At 40.8% G+C, this 19,336-nt stretch overlaps 1 protein-coding gene across 24 annotated transcripts in view; it reads left to right on the forward strand.

The window, feature by feature from the left end:
- The window catches only part of camta1b (calmodulin binding transcription activator 1b), a 265,882-nt gene that overhangs the window by 230,936 nt on the left and 15,610 nt on the right, over positions 1–19,336 (forward strand). For 13 of the 24 annotated variants that reach the window (XM_083535218.1, XM_083535207.1, XM_083535225.1 and 10 more), the window contains 5 exons: positions 1,373–1,526; positions 5,236–5,376; positions 6,400–8,696; positions 9,316–9,442; positions 10,406–10,540. In XM_083535218.1, coding sequence (XP_083391344.1) covers positions 1,373–1,526; positions 5,236–5,376; positions 6,400–8,696; positions 9,316–9,442; positions 10,406–10,540 — 2,854 coding nt within the window. The remainder of the gene's footprint in view (positions 1–1,372; positions 1,527–5,235; positions 5,377–6,399; positions 8,697–9,315; positions 9,443–10,405; positions 10,541–19,336) is intronic. The other 11 variants (XM_083535215.1, XM_083535211.1, XM_083535212.1 and 8 more) reach the window with 1 other exon arrangement.

Genomic DNA, 19,336 nt, shown 5'->3' on the forward strand with positions numbered 1-19,336 from the left:
CCGAAATTCCATCACACGAGGAGTTGATTCGCACAATCATGCATATTCATATTTCGGCGAACAAAAGAAAGTGGATTGGATAAACAAATTAAAAAACTAATCACCATCACCATCAGCATGGCATCTGAACATCCACAGAGTTCAGATGCCTCGGGGTTTATAGTGCATATTTCTTTCTGTGCTTTAGGTGTTTCAAAGCCCAATTCAAAAGTCTTGTATCTCTAAAACATACAAATATGACGATAACTATGGCATCCTTATTGTATCGCAAGTTTCAGAGCTTTGTAACAGTCTAAGGTGTATATTTTCGGATATTTTCAAGACAGTGAAGTTTGTGGTAACAGGACATGCTCTGGTTTTTTTATTTTATTATTTTATTAGTATTAAAATGAAAAAAAATTACAAAGACACGCTTCTGGGATAATATCCGAACCTTTCTATCATCTACAGTCTACAAAACGAATTGCTATTGTTTGGTTTGGTGTGAAACCCGCGAACGCTTCTCGCACTTCCTGGTGCACAGACGAGGCTGTTAGGTGTATCGCGTCAACACGAGTCGATAGGCGTATTTCCTCCGAGTCTTCTTGCGTGCGAGAGAACTAGTTTGATTACTCGTTCGAAAAGGATTGTAGCCAGATTGCGGTGGTCCCCGAAGCGAATTCGTATCCCCCCTTCGTACGGTCGATGCAGCCCCAGGCCAGCTTAATGTGCTCTAAGCAATACCTATTACTCATACGCTGTCAATTTAGATAATTTATTGCCGTAATTCTGCCCTCGTATGAATTGTGGCAGTTCAGAGTTTGTAAATACTTTGAAGTTAATTGAGGGCATCAGTTCCTGGGAGAACGAGCAAGGTGTGTGCGAGAGATTGTGCATGCTTTGCCAATTAGCATCTCTCCCACCTCCTGCTTTCCAATCTCGAAAACAACTCGCAGCATTTAGTGCTTTTTTGCCTCCCGAAGCTTGTTCCAGACTCTTTACCGGAACGCCGAGCGTGTTTGAGGAAAGATGTCATCAAAGTGATCTCCTTTTACTTCCTCCCCGATGTGCATTTTGTGTCACGCGAACAGATTTTCTATAAAGACGCGATACTTTATTCAAATCCTTCGATCGACTGATGAGATTTTTTCTTTTTCACTCTCTCTCTATTAAGGAACAACCTTGACCTACGGCTGTCGTCTTTTCTTTTCAATTTCCATTTGCTTTTGTCTTCTTTTGACTGCCTCGTCCTCCTCCGCCTCTTCCCCCTTTTTCCTCTCTTTCCTCTGCCTCGTTCTCACTCTTTCATCTCATCAGAGAACCTTTTTTTCTTTCCCTTCCTCTCTTTCTTTTCACTCATGTCTCTTTCACTATCTTTCTCTCTCTACCACAGAACCCGGACATCGTTCTGGTCCACTACCTTAACGTCCCAGCCATCGAGGATTGTGGGAAGCCATGCGGTCCGATCCTGTGCTCCATCAACACAGACAAAAAGGAGTGGGCCAAATGGACCAAGGAGGAGCTCATCAGCCAGCTAAAGCCCATGTGTGAGTGTTTTATGATATCTTAGAGAATGTAAATATTCCCACGTTCAACCCTTTCAATCCTCCTCCATTCATTAAGGTCCAATAATAATAATAATATAATGATAACACACAGCATCGGTTTCATCGCAATTATAAAGCACAATTAAAGCCATCCATTTCGCTGAAACGAATATTAAGCCTGTAAATCGTAGGTCAGGGTTTAGATACGAGTTTTTTTTTTTCCCCTCTCCTCCAGCAGTCCATCACGTCTCTCAAATTAGAGAGAGCAAGTTGCCAAAATCTTGACAAACTGAAGATCACTCCTGAGTAGTTCTGACAACGTTCTCAGAGCCTGCTGTGCGTATGACCTTATAGAAGTCCATACAGAGGATCGACTCACTCGTTGCATTGGCAGGTAGCTGTCATTTTCAGCATCAAACCTCAAAGAGAAGGACACAAGAGATAAAAAAAACTTTTAAAAGTCAGACCACGACTCGTCTCGCGCCGATTTCTCGGCCACTTCATTACGCAGTCTGTAAAAGTGCCTGTATATTTGAGTGACTTTTAAATCTCAACACACTTCACTGCGTCATTAACTTCATGATGTGATGTGGCAATGAGGAAAGGGCAAGCAAACACCATTCACATCCAAATCTCGTTGACTGACCTTCTGGCACAAATGAGCCGTCCGTGCTGCGACACTGCCATCTAGTGATGCAAAGGCAGTAGTGCAAAGATTTTTCTTTTTTTTTCTTTTTCTTTTTTCGCAGACTCAGGCGAAAAAAAAAAAAAACAGAGGATCTGCTGACTCTTCTGCCTTCACTCCCCAAGTCATGAATTTTAAATGACTCGGTTATGCATCAGATTCTCACGTTTAAATACACCCCCCACCCCCCATTCCTGGTGCCCGTTTGCTTCTCTTTAAAATTTGAACTTTTTTTAGTAGCTATTGATTGGTAGTCATGTCTGTTTTTCGCTCCAGCAGATTAAAAAGGATGCGGGTAATTGATGAGGTGCACGCTTGTGCTGCGGAATTCAGATTAAGGAGCAGACGGCGATAGCTTTATAGCTTTTGCTCCGTGTTAGCTCTTGTTCCGCTCCACTACCAATCCCATCACGGCGCACTCAGCACACGAACAGCATGGCTACACTCTGATACCGGAGGGGAAAAAATAAGAAGCCGCGTTACGCAGAGCTGTTCAGCACACGCCGTCGCCCTTTTGCTCATGTTCACGACATGGCACAGAGTACAGGCCAAATACAAGCAGCAAAGATGACCAGATAGATTCTGTTCAACCTATAAGATGTCAAGATTGAAAACAAATGGAAATTAAATTAAATAAATGAGCAACAATCCTCAACAATTGTCCTATGACAGGGCAACATCATACTTTTTAACCATTTATAGCACTAAATGTCATGAAACATCCACAGAACACATTAGTACCTGTTCTTATTGCGGTTATAGCAGCTATAAACATCCATACTGTTTACCAGCCTTTTTCTATTTACTCACCCTGAAAAAGAAACAAAAAAAGGCCTAAAGATTTGAATGAGTTTGAAAATATTTGACGTCTAGACGACTAGGTCAGCGAAAGGAACAGTGGTGAACCGTGGGCGGAGTGAAGGCTGGTCCATGTGAAGAGATGAGCTCCCGTACCTCAAACTGCTGAAGAAGTTCATGCTGTTAATGATCGAAGGGTCACGACTGTTTTAGCAGCCAAAGGGGACCAACACAATATTAGGCAGGTGGTCATAATGTTATCGATGTTTAAGCATCTCGATGTTTTTATGATGTGGAGCCTTTGCCATACACACTCCTGTGAACAAGATGTTACTATTGGAACAATTACGTAATTGAACTTAAGGAACGTAAACCCGTGATTTGGATCTGTGCCTCAGTCAGAGCCGCTGTTAGAAAGAATTCACCCATAAATACTCATTTCAAGCAAAGCGCCACAGAAAGCAGCGTGTGATCACATGATTATCGTGTCTATTGTGTTATTGTGCGAATGTTCCTGCATCTCCTCCTGCATGGAAGGAAGTGGAACAATCTGTGATTGGAATGTGAGGAACTCCCTGATGATGTTGTGTGCTCTGCACAGATAGCTACTGTGGCGAAGATGCTCGGTGGCAGGTAATTGGGTGCCAGTGATGCATTGGGTGGTTTTCACACATCATGGAGCTGCCATACCACACTGTGATGGAGTTGCTCAGGACATAGTTTGAAGGTTACATCCTGTGACTTCGGTGTTATAAAGTTCTTTCAGGACATCACAGGTTTGACTTTGAGTTTATCGAGAACTTACAGGTTGTGAAATTGAAGTTGGTTAATAACAGGCTGGTTTTGATTTAATGATCCCTCATCAATGTAAAGTAATAAATACATATTTCCTTGTTCTCATTTCTCGATAATTTACAAAGTTAAGAATATCAATGACTAATACTAAAATCCTATTTTGTATTAGACTCAACTACACTCGTTCAATGTGTCACTGATCATGACTTTAACATAAAAACTATAAAATACTATAATATAAAACTATAATACTCAGGCTGTACTCAGTATCAGTTTACTCCGTACTATCACTCCAGATCAGTGTAAACATACACAATATAGAACCTCCTAATCCTCAAGTTGTAAGAAATAGCATCTCCCTCTAACAATGTCCATTAAGAATCATTAAATATTAATACGGTCCTCTTTCTGATCACCAGAATCTGGAATCACAATGACGAGGGGGCGGAGCCACGGCCACTCCACTGGCCACCCTGCTCATAAATGCATTTTTAAAGGACAAAAATAAATGCATAAATATTGATCTATTTTAAATTGAAATATTAAAATATCGATCGTGTTAATACGATGATGTTTGGACCGCGTTTTTCTTTTTTAAATAACGTGGTTTTTTAGCATTCATAAAAAGTGAGACAAGAAGTACAGGAGTAAATTATTGTAGCAATAGCACATTATACATCATTGTAATATTGGGCAACGACAATACTTTTAAAAAGTATTATAAGGCTGGATGAGTGCCACGTTCGTTTGCATAATGATATTTTCTCAGAGTAACTGCTGCTGCCTGGTCACCCCTATAAAATATCCCTGGCTCCACCACTACACAATGATAGCACCAAAATAAAAAAAATTATTAATTCATTTGACTTACATATGTATAAAAATTGGGGAGAAATGGAATTGCTTTTGGAAATGCTTTTTTTTTTTTTATTGGTATTTGGTAAAGACACGTTTGTGTGTGAGCTTTTTTTTTTATCATTTACTTTACAATAATCATTTTTTTTTTACTATTTTGAAATAGTGTAATTAATCTTTTTGTCATGGTTTCAGTTATGCATATTAATCCATTTCTCCTTTAATATTTCAGTGCCTCAGTTGCTTATAGGGTGCAATCATTTTGAAAGAAAAAATCAGAATCAGAAATGAATTTAAGCAGCAGTGGGAATAGTCAGTACTCCACCATACTGATTCGATTTGTTTTCTGTAAAGAGAGCTTTAAAGGCATTAACAGAGTTAAACCTTAGCCCATCGATCAGTCAGGCCCATCGGCTTGGCCATGTCGGTTTACGCCATGCGGTCAGGGAGCATGAGGCTGTCTCTCCCTTGCAGTGCCAGTAGAGGGAGCTGGCGAGGTGGTGGGTGCCGATGCGCCGCCCGCTGGTCTGTGTGGCTGTCTGGCTGACGTCTCTGTCTCCTCCTCTCTTCCGGCAGTTCATGGCATCAAGTGGACTTGCAGCAACGGGAACAGCAGCACCGGCTTCTCGGCTGAGCAGCTGGTGCAGCAGATCCTGGACAGCCACCAGACCAAACCACCTCCCCGGACTCACAACTGCCTCTGCACGGGGACGCTGGGTAAGGGAATTGCCGGGCGGAGGAAAGACATGGCATAATGGAAAAGATTTATATTGGGCTTGACCAAGAAATGATGTAACATTTTGAAAGTCAAAGAGTAAATGATATTATTCCATTCGGATCAAATGATGGCAAATTAACGAATGGACAAAGCGACAGAAGATGCAGATGGGTTATATTTTATTACTGTCTGAAGGGGATTTCTTTTATGAGGTGAATACATGAGAGGGTGTTTTCTCAGTGCGTGCTGAATCCACCCTTCTTTCAGCACCAAATTTCCTAGAAGTTGCATCATTTTGCCGTACTGCGTTTAAACAATTACACAAAGATGAGAATTTGTTACTTTGAAACAAACGATGTTTTGATTTATCCGTTTAATGTTTCTCAGATGGAGGATATGGATGAGCAAAAAATCATTTCCAGGAACACCTACAGTTGATAATCCCCTGATGATTTTTTTTAAGTCAATATGATTAATGAGAGCTCATATTTAATCATTTGCACTTGATTTAAACATGTTAAGAAATTGTACTCAACTCCTTAAATGTCTCCATTTTAACAGGATGTAAAGCAAAATTGAAAGATTAAGGGTTTTTTTATGAATTTAATCAATTTTATATGAAAGGTGAAAGTGAATTTCATGCATAATTAATACTGAGATTTTATTGCTTGCATCTTTTGTATTTATTGCCATGCTTCAGGATGCAATTAAAGAGTATTTTGGTGCAGTATAGATATTTGTCACTAGATGGCAGTCTTGCTGTACATATACAATTATTCCCACCATCCCTTAGCAGGAGAACATAGGATTATTCTGGTTAATGTATACTGTATATATGCAAAAATTATGTGCCACTTAAAACATAATAATTGTATTAAAGGTCTGAGGTTCCTTACCAATCTATAAAAATATATATGCATATATTAACTGTACAAGCAGCAAAAATTTAGACCCTCAAAAATGACTCTCTAATGTACATATTCTAACCATTACATATGTTTATGTGTTCCAAATGTCCACAGGTGCTGGTAGCAGTCTGCATCACAAATGTAACAGTGCCAAACACCGCATTATCTCCCCAAAGGTCGACCCACGCTCTGGAGGTGCTTACAGCAGCACTCACTCCGAAGTTCAAAACAGTGATGTCTCAGAGGGCAAGACAGAGCACACACATGGATCAGGCAAAAATGGCAGGTCGACGGGCGATGGTCCAGGTGGATCTACTGCACGAGAAAAGAGGAACAGCAAAGGAGCGAAACCGGTTCTACTTCATCAGAACAGTATGGAGGTGTCCTCCACTAACCAGGTTGAAGTTCCAGACACCACCCAGAGCTCACCAGTCTCCATTAGCAGTGGGCTAAACTCCGATCCAGATATAGCTGACAGCCCCGTGGTGACAGGAATGAGCCACGTGGCCTCCGTCATGAGCAGCCTCTCCCAGTCCGCCACTGTTTTCATGTCAGAGGTCACCGGTGAACCCGTCTACAGCATGTCTCCCACTGGAGATCCTAATGCTCATCTACTTGGCCCTGACACGGCCTCGAGCAGCTTGGTGCTGGCAGTTGCTGCTGATAGTCACAAATTTGCTTTTCCTGGGGCTGTGGGATTAGGAGATGTAGGGTCTGCAGAGAGGTTGGCTATGCTTTCTGCAGCTAGCATGTCAGAAGAGCTGGTCCTCTCCAGCAACCTTGAGTCCGGGAGCATCAAGCTGCCTGAAACCACCATGAACTTTGACCCAGACTGCTTTCTCAATAACCCTAAACAGGGACAGACGTATGGGGGAAATGGGCTGAAGACAGAGGTCAGCAATGCCAGCAGTTGCAGCAATGGAGGAATGCGCTGTTCACCTCCTCTTGCTGATAATGGTTACGGTTTCAATGCCTCGCTGGTCAAAAATATTAAAACGGAAGATACATCATTTGAACAGCAGCTGGCCAAAGAAGGTGGTTACCAGGTCGGAGAGGTGGTCAGTGGTACAGCAAGCATGTCCAGCTCCTCAGGCAGTGGCTCTACCCAGAGTTCCTTAGCTCTAACCCCAACTAGCTCATTGCTTCCATCTGGTGGTGGCCTGAGCCCTAGCACTACACTGGAGCAGATGGATTTCAGTGCCATTGATGCCAAACAGGATTACTCTTCTACTATGATGTCTGCTACAAGCTACAGTCAAGCTATACCAAGTCCTCAGCTGGCTCACCAGAGCCACTCTCCAAGCTTCTTCCTGCAGGGTTCACCGCAGTCCACCCAGACTCATGCCCACCAGAACACTAGTATTTCTGCTCAGAACTCGCACGACTCTGCTGCTTTTATGGGTTTGTCTGTGGTTAAGACTGATTCGACAGGCACCAACGGGCATCATCAACACCACCATCATGCTCACCAAGGCCAGCACACCGCGTCCAACTGCAATGGAAACTCTCCAGCAGAAAGAAATGGGCAAGGTAGCACTCTGCAACTTCTGCAGTACCAAAATCGCTTCACAGGTGCCAGCAAGGAACATGAGGAGGTTGGAAGCCTGGAACAGCCCACCAACTCAGAAGGGCAGGACACAGGTGAGCAAGAAAAGGATACAGAAGACTTGTTGAAGGCAGGAGATCACCTGCAGCACTGTGTCGGAAATGGGGCAGATGGCAACGGAGCTACAGAGCACTACCTCCAACAACCAGAAGGCACAAATCTGGGAGCAGGAGTAACTGGCAGAACAGGAACGGGTACTAATAATGGAGCTCGGTGTAATGGTACGGATGTCAGCAGAGCAACTGGCAGTCCACATCAGCAGCTCCAGCCTCTACTACAAGGAGCAGGGCTTGTCCAGGGGCTCTTCAACAACATAGCAGCCCACCAGGCTCTGGCCACAAGTGGCGCCAGTGGAGGAGGAGCCATGGAGATCAGCCTTGATCACTTCGATGTCTCTTTTGGGAATCAGTTTTCAGACCTCATCAACGATTTCATTTCGGTAGAAGGAGGAAACAATGCAGTAATCGGGGGACAAACAGGCAACACACTCTACAGCCATCAGATAATGGCGCACTCAGGCACAGAAGGTCAAGTGTCATCCGGGGCGACCACCCAACAGGTTGCTGAGGAAGGACCCACCCATGGAACTACAGGGTACAACTCTGCAGAACTCTGCCTCCAACCCTGTTGCAGCCCTCAGTCTGCCCAGCCTGGGTCACTGGGAACAGACAATGGGCAGTTATCATACATGCAAGTAGAGGAGGTCGTGTCTGCAGCTGTGGCTCATGGGACCATGGGGATGCTTCAGAACACTGCGAGACTCTTTGTGGTGACAGACTACTCACCGGAGTGGTCTTACCCAGAGGTGAGTAAGTAACTTGATCTGTCTGGTTTGATGTTTGAGGTGCTGGAGACAATGGGATACAATTTCTGAGCTTAAGGTACTCACTGTTCAGAGTTCTTCATGTTCTCACAATGTTTAGATTAGGGTTTTTTTGTTTTTTTTTTGTAGTTTGTTCATGTTTAATAAAAACCACAAGATGGCAGCAAAAATCAAGAAAATAAACGAGACAAAGCACTAGTTTAATACTACTAGTTTAAATCACCTGGAAATCTCGTGTCAAGATCATGAAAAAACGATTTCTGTTGTACAATGAAATGCTTAAGCAAACTACAGCAAATATCAAACATTAAACAATATTAAACAGTAAAAAAAAAAAAAAAAAAAAAGGAAAAGTGAGGAAATAAGGAGGAATAAGAAGGTTCTAATTATCTACAAGTGTTTGCAGAAAGTTTGCATAGTTTGTATATATAAAAATAAATATTTGCATATATGACATATGACATTTTTATAAAACAAAATGGGTGATATATAAGATGATGGTGTACACAGTAGCATATTATAATGCATGGCCGCTTAGGAGACAGAAAAAATATGATTTCAGCAGTGGATGGAGAGTAAGACGTGTGTTTATATGTTGTAGGGTGGAGTAAAGGTTTTAATCACAGGACCATGGCAGGAGGCCAGCAGTGACTACACATGCCTGTTTGATCAGATCACAGTTCCTGCCTCCCTCATTCAGCCTGGAGTGCTGCGATGTTACTGCCCGGGTAGGACCTCAGACATGACGTGCATGCACCATTCTGCACAATCAATTTAAAGAGGTTTTAATAAACTAAAATCTGTAACTGTTTTCCTTTCATATTCAGGAAGGTGGGTTTTTTTTGCCGTAGATAGCAAGATGTTTCCAAATGCCATTAATTAGAATATATTTTACACAATTAGGACAGATAAAGCTACCCTGGTACAGGTGTTACCCTTTACATTTATCTCTTTCATACACCTGAACAGCTATAGGGTTAAGGGCCTTGCACAGGGGCCCAGGACAGGCAGCTTGGTGTGGCTGGTATATGACCTCTCGAGATTCAAAGTCCAATAACCCCTAAGCTACCACCTCCCATAATCCGTGTCTGACATGAAGATATAATATTGAATATAAAATTAGTATATGATTTGAGCATTTTATGTTCAATAAAATATAAAAAAAATTATAATAAAAAAAAAAAAATACAAAAATGTTAATATGAGTCATGATATTTTGAGGGAGAATAAATCTCATAATAGGACCAGACGTCTGTGGACGCCTGACTACGGCACTCGTATGTTGTTATAAACCTAGAAGTAGACAATTGTACAGAATGTCGTAGTATTCATTTTTTACTATAGAAACTATAAGGTCCGAACCTGTTCCAGTGTTATAATTGTCCGGTAGAATGGAAGAACTTGAGTTGTCCAGCACAGAGCCCGACCTTCTCATCGGGATTAACTAGAACATGACTAATACCCACAAAAACAAATCTCCAGATTGATCATTACAGAATTATTATTAATTATCAATGACTATTTGTTTAAGGGCAGAGCTGAAGATTAGTCATAAAAATTATGATATGTACATACCGGAAGCATTTCTAGCTCTATAAGGAACACAGTAATTCATGGAGTAATGTCTTTGAGGAGCACTGCACAAGCAGTATAACCGTAACAGTAAACAGAGCATGTGTTTCCTGCTGTAGCTCACGACACAGGCCTGGTGACCCTTCAGGTTGCAGCCAGCAGCCAGATCATCTCCAACTCGGTGGTGTTTGAATATAAAGCCCGCGCTCTCCCCGCCCTGCCCACCTCTCAGCATGACTGGCTCTCCCTGGACGGTATGTCGCCCCATTCACTTCATACATTGTTCAATGAGGTGCTGCTGCTTTTTACACTGGGATTCATGCGATTCATTGGTCAGTTTATCTTCGTTCTGATCTTGAATTCTTCTCTGCGTCGTTACTTTTTGTGTCGTTTGGTTGATACGGCACATTTCTAAATGTGTTCTGCCTGTCATTAATAGATGCTGCATTGTTTGTGTGTGTTTTTGTGTGTGTGTGTGTGTGTGTGTGTGTGTGTGTGTGTGTGTGTGTGTGTGTGTGTGTGTGTGTATTTGTGTGTGTGTTTGCTTTTAACACTGGAATGTCAGTCACAGTATGAGAACAATAGTACAAAGATAAAATGACTAGTAGCTGTGTACAATTGTGGTATCTAAACCCACCCCATACACACACATTAAAGGCCCATGGATTTGTGTATTCATTAAAATGTCTATTTGTATCCCAAATTACATACAATCCCAATTCTGAAAGAGTTGGGATGCTGTGTAAAATGTAGATTTAGAATATTTTGCAAATCTCATAAACCCCATATTTTATATACAATAGAACATAGAAAACATATAAAATGTTGAAATTGAGGATCTGTACCATTTTAAGGAAAGAAATTAAGTCATTTTGAATGTAATGGTTGCAACGTGTTCTATAAAGTTAGCAGCTGAAGGAACGAGGAACATTTTGAAACAAATTAAGTTCATTGGCAACAGGTCAGTAACATGACTGGGTATAAGAATAGAATCTTAGAGAGGCATAATTTCAGCTAAAAAATCTGGAACATTTCTCAGAATCTTGTGAAGACTTTCAATATTTCATCATCTTCATTACATAATATCATCGAAAGATTCAGAGAATCTGAAAAAAAAGCTTTGCACAAGAGATAAGAACAAAAATCAATATCGGATGCCCGAGATCTTCAGGCTTTCATGCGGCACTGCATTAAAACCAGGCATGGGCTCAGAAACATCTCCAGAAATCTTTGTTTGTGAAAAGAGGTCATATTTCATCATCCACAAATGAAGGTTTTAAAGCTTTATCATGCAAAGAAGAAGCCATATGTAAACATGATCCAGAAATGTTTCAGTCGTCTCTGGGCCAAAGATCATTAAAAATGGATTGCGGCAAAGTGAAAAACTGTTCTGTGGTCAGACAAATGGAAACCATGGGCACAGTGTCCTCCAGATTAAATTGAATGGGCATCTTTTACCTGGAATGGCTCCATCAATGCTGAAAGGTTTATACAGGTTTTGGAGCAACATGTGCTTTCATCAGGATGACATTTTTCAGGGAAGGTGTTGCAAATTTCAGCAAGAGAACGCTACACCAATACACTGACTGCCATGCCTTGGTAGTTGAGGAGACAGAGTACCGAACTGGCCTGCCTGCAATCCAGATCTTTCACTATTTGAAAGCATTTGGCGCATCATGAAGTGAAAAATATGACAAAGAAGACCCAGGACAGTCGAGCAGCTTGACTCGCAGATGGGACAATTTTCCTATACACTATGCACCTACAGAATATCCTAAAAACCTATAAACATCGAGTGTAATTTTTTTTTTTCAGTTGTAGTAACATCTCAGATTGATAAGCAATGTTTTTTACTTACCCCAATAGATAAGCCGATAAACTGTCAATAACAAAAAATGTTAAAAGCTTGTAATGAGACATGTTTGCCGGTTGAATTCTGTGATTTGACCATTTTTAGCTCTTTATCCAACAGCTACTATAATGTCTACGTTAAAGCCCATAAAATACAACTATAAAAAAAAGGAATATTTATTTTTTAAGGAAAATTTACGGATAATTTTTGTTTTTAAATAGTTAATATTTGTTCTCTGGTCTGTATCGGCTCTGATACAGAATATTTCATGCACAACATTTTTTTTTTTTTTAAACAAAAGTTGATATATTTTCAAGCAAGATCATTTAAAATGATTATTATTACTTTAAATAAATAGTGAACAATTCAGGACTGTTATTCAGGAAGAGTAGGATCCGATCATAACTCTTATTTAGCTTCATGTGTTTTCTTTTTGTGTGATTTTTCTTTCTGGGTTGTAAAAGTATGTTAAAAGCAGTGAGCATTAGTTATTATGGACTAAACTAATCCACATGTGTGTGTGTGGTTTTATCTTTCGATCCTTGACCTGATAAATGGTTTTGTTAATTAAAGTGTCTGCTGTAAGGTGCATGATTTAGAAAGAGAAAAAACACTTTTCTGTTCCAGATGCATACATAATAATTGAGATACGTGATATTCTAATGTTTATTCTGTAAGCCTTTGAGAATAAAACGCATTTCTAAGTGGATCATTAACATTCGCACATGGAGCGTGAGGTAGAAAGTGTCCCTTCTTTCTTCCTTGTTCATTCTTCCAAGGCACAGATGTGCACAACACGTGTGTGTGTGTGTGTGTGTGTGTGTGTGTGTGTGTGTGTGTGTGTGTGTGTGTGTGTGCTGTAGAGGGGGTGGTGAGGCTAAAGCACACAGTGACAGGATGGTGCTATGAGCAAAGCTGCAATGCAGGGGCCCGTAGCAGGACCACGTGTCCGAGTGATGGTCAGGTAACGCCGGCACAGCGTGGCCTATTATTGTGTCAATGTACAGCAGTGTGTAGCTTATGCAAAACAAAGGTACCGAGAGGAACTGTGTTAAAATGCGTAAAATGCTGATTCGGTGGCAGGGCTCTGTTTGTGTTTAAAGTGATATTATTGCTCTTGAAAGTGTCTGTTTCTCCTGGAGAACCAAGCTGAGCTTCATTTTATTTATCTTACATTAAAAACAGCATAAAATTACTGTATAAAGACAAATTTGCTGTTTATTAACAGGAGTAGTTGTTGCAGTGTTTGCTAGAGAAGAGAGTTAATAGAATAGCTATAAAATAGATATGATTATCATTTATTTGCGTTAATGAGTCAAACAAGCGTTAAACAGTCAGTCCAGGCTTGGATCTGCTGTGTCAGCAGTTAGGTCATTAGTGCAAGAAAAAAGAGGAAGATTTTAAGGACTGCTGAAGATCTGCTTAAAAACAAGTTCCATGCAATCAGTAATCTTAACTTCCATCTGTTCTTGATTCCGTTTTGTTTTCTTTTATTGCTTTAGACAAAACTGACTGACCTGTAAATCACTTGTAAACCTCTCAGGCTGCATTCATGTTAATCCAGACTGATCTGAAAGCTGTTTTTTGTTTTTTTGTTTTTTTTTTAACTTTGTCGTCTTGAGAAAGCATCCTTTCTGAATACGTGTGTTTTCTCAATCCACACCACTGTGTTTTCAAATTAATCCACTTGTCTTCTCAGAGAGAACAGGATGAGTTTCAAATTGATATGTTTTAATATATAAAATATATTTCAAATATGGTTATGTTTCATAAAACCCGTTTTGAGAAGCTTTAAAATCAGCTCATCTTCATAAAGTCCTTATTTACAACCACATACATATAAATTAAGGCTCCACTACTAATCAAATACTGTTCACTTTTAAATTACCAACGATTTTAAAAACACGCCCCTACCTGGCCGATATAAGCCGAATGTTGGTTTTCTCTCCTATTTCAAGATGCTGCATAATTGTGGACCAGCATTCGCTCTGCCCCAGATTCATATTATTTCATGTATGAACACGAGGAGTTATTACTGCCCCTAGTGGTCATACATGAGAAATGCAAAAAGGCTAATTGACATCCATAGGGACAGGAAGCAGTCTGCCCCATGCTCATGCGAGAAGCAGCAGACAGGACTGTTAATGTGAGTGCTTCTAGATTGTGATTGTTCGAAAATTCTTTACAGTCACCAAAATCATGTTTTATAGCCTGCAGTGCAGTGCACTGTGTCTGTACAAACTACAGAAAATACAAAGTGTCAATACAGCAAAATTATAGAAGCAAATTTTTAAAAGTTTCTTTCTCCACTGGTCATTAATTATTTTTTATCATAAAATGATTTTAAAATAATAATATATGATATAATAAAAAAATTTATACTTACTGTGTATATTTATCATACTGAGAACCATCACAGCATCATGGTTGGGTGGATATACAAGAAATTTGTTATATTCTTTTATAAATAATTCATACTGAATTATTATTCTATTATTCTATTATTATTCTAAAAAAAAATTCATTTATGCATCAACAGATTTTATTCTTACTATTCTTACTATTATCTGTAACTGCTAGCTAGCTAATGCAATATTCTTAAGACAATGCAAGTTTATAACCCTATAGAGATTATTAATATACAGTACTGCACATATGTAAATCAAAGATAATGAAGAAAATATAGATGTTTAAATATATAATGCAATGGAGGGTTTTGTACATTAAAATATATTTACAAAAACAAGTAAAGAATTTTTTCTGAACTGAAAGAAAATGACTGATGAGTGGATCAGCAAGTGTGAAAAAAGCAGTTCTGTAATCTTTACACATAAAATCATTATTATAATTAATTTTAATAACTATTAGTTCAAGTGAGAAAGTCATATTTTACAAATTACACAATAAACCATTGTTGTGTTTTGTTTTTGATGAGGGGGGGGGGGGGGGTTTGTTGTTGTTTGTTTGTTTTGCATTAGCGCTTGCCAAACCTTCACCTGATAGGTGTTTGAGAGTTATGGATGGGTTGTTTTCAGTTTTTCTTGGCTTGTCTTTGCTTTGCATAACTCCCCTGAAGTACTATATCTCTTTCATATAATCTGAGCTGTTAGTCATCAGTAAGTAGTAACAATATTCAGTGATTTCTAAATTCGTTTGAGTTTTCCTGCACAAAATAAAGTAGTAAAATCACCTTGAAGCAAAGGAACAAATGTTTTATTTGTTGAATTGTACAGGAGTTTATTATTTCACTAATGTTTGAGTAAAATATACTTCAAAACCTGCTTTCAGGGTGGAAGTTGTTGAGTCTCGCTCTGGTGTGGAGGCTTTGTGACTGTTCCAATTTCTTCATTTTTTTGCATGTTTGAAAATCTTATGTTATGACCCAAAAACTATCAATTAAAAAAAGAGTATATTTTAAATGAAAGGATTAAACATGTGCTTTTCATCCCTCTGAACTAAGGATTTTTTTATTTATTTATTTTTTGTTAATCAGGGATGTGTGTGAATCCAATCTTCTGCCATTTATCTTTCAAAATCCAGCCTGCACACCAAATGAAATTCCACGAAAATGGCCTCACCACGACACACACACACACACACACACACACACACACACACACACACACACACACACACACACACTCGTGCGCATATGAACCCGATAACCCGAGTGTTGCGTTCGGCGTGGACGCGCGAGAGAAAGCGCTCTCCGCTCCCCGCATTGTCATAATGCAGTGGGGAAAACGCGCTTATCCGCAGCGCTGCAGCTCCACAATCACAGGCACAAGCCAGACGAGGGGGCAGGGGTGCACAAACTAACTGCCCACTGACCCCCCGACACGCATCACACACACACACACACACACACACACACCACCATCACACACTCACCACACCGCACAGCGAGCGCACAACACCGGGGTCTGGCTGCACAGAAGCGCTTTGTGTGCGGTCTCGGACCGAAGCGATGGCGCGACTCCGACAAAAGCACAGCGCCTCGTTTAGCGCCATCATGTGGACCTGAGTTTGTGTAGGAAGAAGAAATAAAATCCTTCTGCAGCAGTATAATCAGAGGAGCTGAGCAGAAAATAAAGCTAAAATGATGGAATGAGAGCTTCACGCCAGGCAGGGTGCGTCCTGTAGGCATCGCCTTTTGTCGGGTTTATTTTTATTTATTTATTTGTTTACTATTATAAACAAGCGTGGCTCCTTTACACGCCGTGCTCACGTGTAGGGACTCGGTAGTGATGCATCTCGTTATTTATTCTAATGGTGTAAACAGTGTTGGAGTTTGTTAAACACCGAAAAGACCGCTTTCGGCTTCGCGCTTTTTGCGTTTAAGCGCATGGATGGATAGAGGAGGAGGATAGAGAATGGAGGAGGAGGAGGAGGAGGGTCTTAATCTTCCTCTCCACTCCCCTCACTTCCACTTTGTTCTATTGTTGTTGGTTCTGTTGGTGAGCTGCTGTGTGCCAAAGCGCAGCAGAGAAGCATCTGTGAGTGACAGGAAGCAACACCAGGCGTTCCGGTTGGTTCTTATTCCTTCTTTAGATTTTTCTTATTGCATTTCTCTTTCTTATGTGTGTGTTTCTGTTTTCAAGTGCTCTTGATGGCGCGCACTAAAGTTGCACAGGGATAAAGCGCGTTGTTTATAAACTGATTTATTTTATGTTTGCGTATAGTGCCATACTTTTACACGTGCGTAATGCAGACTGCAATTCAAGACACTTTATTATTGTCTGGAAGTGTAAATATGACCTACTTTGTTTGTATTACTTGCACAAGTTGATTCAACATTTTGGAAGCCAATCAGGGTTTTTTTTTCCTGCCATTGATCCTCTGGTTGTGTCATAATTCTCAAAGTCCATACAAATAGTTTACCTTGGTCCTGGGTCATAAAGCTCTGGATGTGGCTCGGATCAGTGGAAATATACAAGGACGAGCATGACTATCAGGATGACTGCTTTTTAGGCAAAAATGTTTCACAAAAAGACCTCAAGAAATGTAAATAGTGGTCTGGGTTTTATTAACCAATCTTTAACTGAAGAGCTTTCACTTGTTGAGCTTTCTTTGTCAACAAGTCAGAGTAAAACGTGTAAAAAAAAATGCATCCCTTTCTGAGAAGTTGGATCTGTAATCCAGCCTTTCTCTGAAAGTTCAAAGTTTCCTGTTCCACACTGATGAGATTTCCTGCTCGGATTTGTTATTAAAGCTTCAGTCTGGCCTCCCACATCAGAGCGGCTCTGAACTCAAACTTATGTGTCAAGCCATCTCGTTTTTCAGAAGACAACACTAAACTGAGACAGAACACTTGTCAAGGAGTGAGCTCACACTTTTATCTCTATGCTATAACATTCTGGACGTGGAGGAGGAGGAAACAAACACCATGCTCTACCTGTCTTCATTCCTAAACACACCTCTTAGTAGAGAAACATCTTTCTTATAAATGAGACAACGTGACGTGAGTGTTTCTAGAAACCGGAGTGCATACTCCAATTTATTTTGATTTGTATTCTGACATTACCTTTGTATCTGAAATGAACCCTGTCTCCACAAGGTCCCCTTTGATAAACAGCGTCATTAAAAAACAAAAAAGCTTTGAGCCCAAGGAAAACAAAAACAGGAAAAAAACAGAAATTACACTGCTGTCCAGGTTTATGTTTCTAAAACGTCACACACAGATCCTGAGTGTTTTTTTTCCCCTATTATTTTATGAAGAAGAACAGCCTGGAAGACAAGGCATCGTTGTACAGCCTTGTGTCCTACATGCAGTGTTTTGTCTGGAGGATGAACTCAGAGACTTAACACACACAATCAGTGCTGGGGATTTTGATCTCAGAGCTAATAGTCCATCCATCCATTTTCTCCCGCTTATCCGTAATTCGGGTCGCGGGGGCAGCAGTCTAAGCAGGCCCCCGCCTTCGACTGCTGCCCAATCCTCACAGCACCGTCCCTTACGGTCCCTCCTGCAGGTGGTGAGCCCACGGGAAGGCGGCCCCACGTCACTCCGACGTCACGGACCTTGATATTTCCCTCGTAAGGGACCTCCAGAGCATAGAGGGTTAAGGGCCTTGCTCAAGGGCCCAAGAGTGGCAGCTTGGCGATACCGGGGCTTGAACCCCAGACCTTCCGATCGGCAACCCAGCGCCTTAACCGCTGGAGCCACCACTCCCCTTGAGAGCTAATAGTATTACCCTAAATCCACTTCACCTCCCTTTGGATCTAAGACACAGGCACCTGTCCGAGGATGTAATCCACTGACTTCCACAGCATTAAGACCTGTTATCCCAGCTGAACTAAATCCTCCTGAGACACAATCACTATGCATTACTCTCAACTCCAAGCCAGATCATCAGAACACATAATCATGATGCTCTACAAACCCTAATCCTGTACAATATTCATTCATTACGGTCTGTTTTATTTTTAATCCTACAAAATTTGTAGATTTTTTTCTCTATATTTCAGATTTATACGGTTGTCACCCCCCCCCCCCTTTTTTTTGTAACATTTGAATAGTGCTTGAGTGAATAAATTCACATGCTGGACATGCTATCCGTGACTCATCTGTGGATTAAATCAGTAATCAAACAGCCAGCTGCATTTCCTTCTGCACAAGCAGAGCCCTGAGTGGCGAGCAGCAACAAGTGTGCGAGCGCCTCAGTAGAGTTTAGGACGAAGAAATGGTGCAAGATCCCCCACTTTAGAGCATGATGCAACATCGTGATGAAACAGGGAAACTGGGCTCTGCAGCAGGGTATATTAGAGTGAAATACACAGAGAGCCTGGCAACAGCGGCTTTAGCGTCTCGATTGCAAGCTGGACTAATGCAAGGCACATGAGATCGGACTGACCAGTTGGACCGCACGGGCCGATGGACTTCCTGCTCTGATCTCTTATGCAACAAACCGATAAAGAGGGTAACGCTGTGCACTTGCTGTTTAATTTTTCCTTAGTATTTCGATGTGTGCTTTAATCTGAGCTGTGTGATGGGGTTTGTTTGCATTAGATTGTGATTGCATGGGAATTTTGATATTTAGATCTCTACATGGTATCACGTGCACTCACAGGTCTTGTGTTCTTGTTTTTGCTGTTTGGCTGATTTTTTTTTTAAGGAACAATGCTTTAAAAAGACATTGAAACAATGCGCTTGATTATTAAGGGAGGCAAAAAAACAGGATTATATCAAAGATTTTCA

The sequence above is a fragment of the Silurus aristotelis genome (assembly GCF_946808225.1).
Source record: "Silurus aristotelis genome assembly, chromosome: 29".
NCBI lineage: Eukaryota > Metazoa > Chordata > Actinopteri > Siluriformes > Siluridae > Silurus > Silurus aristotelis.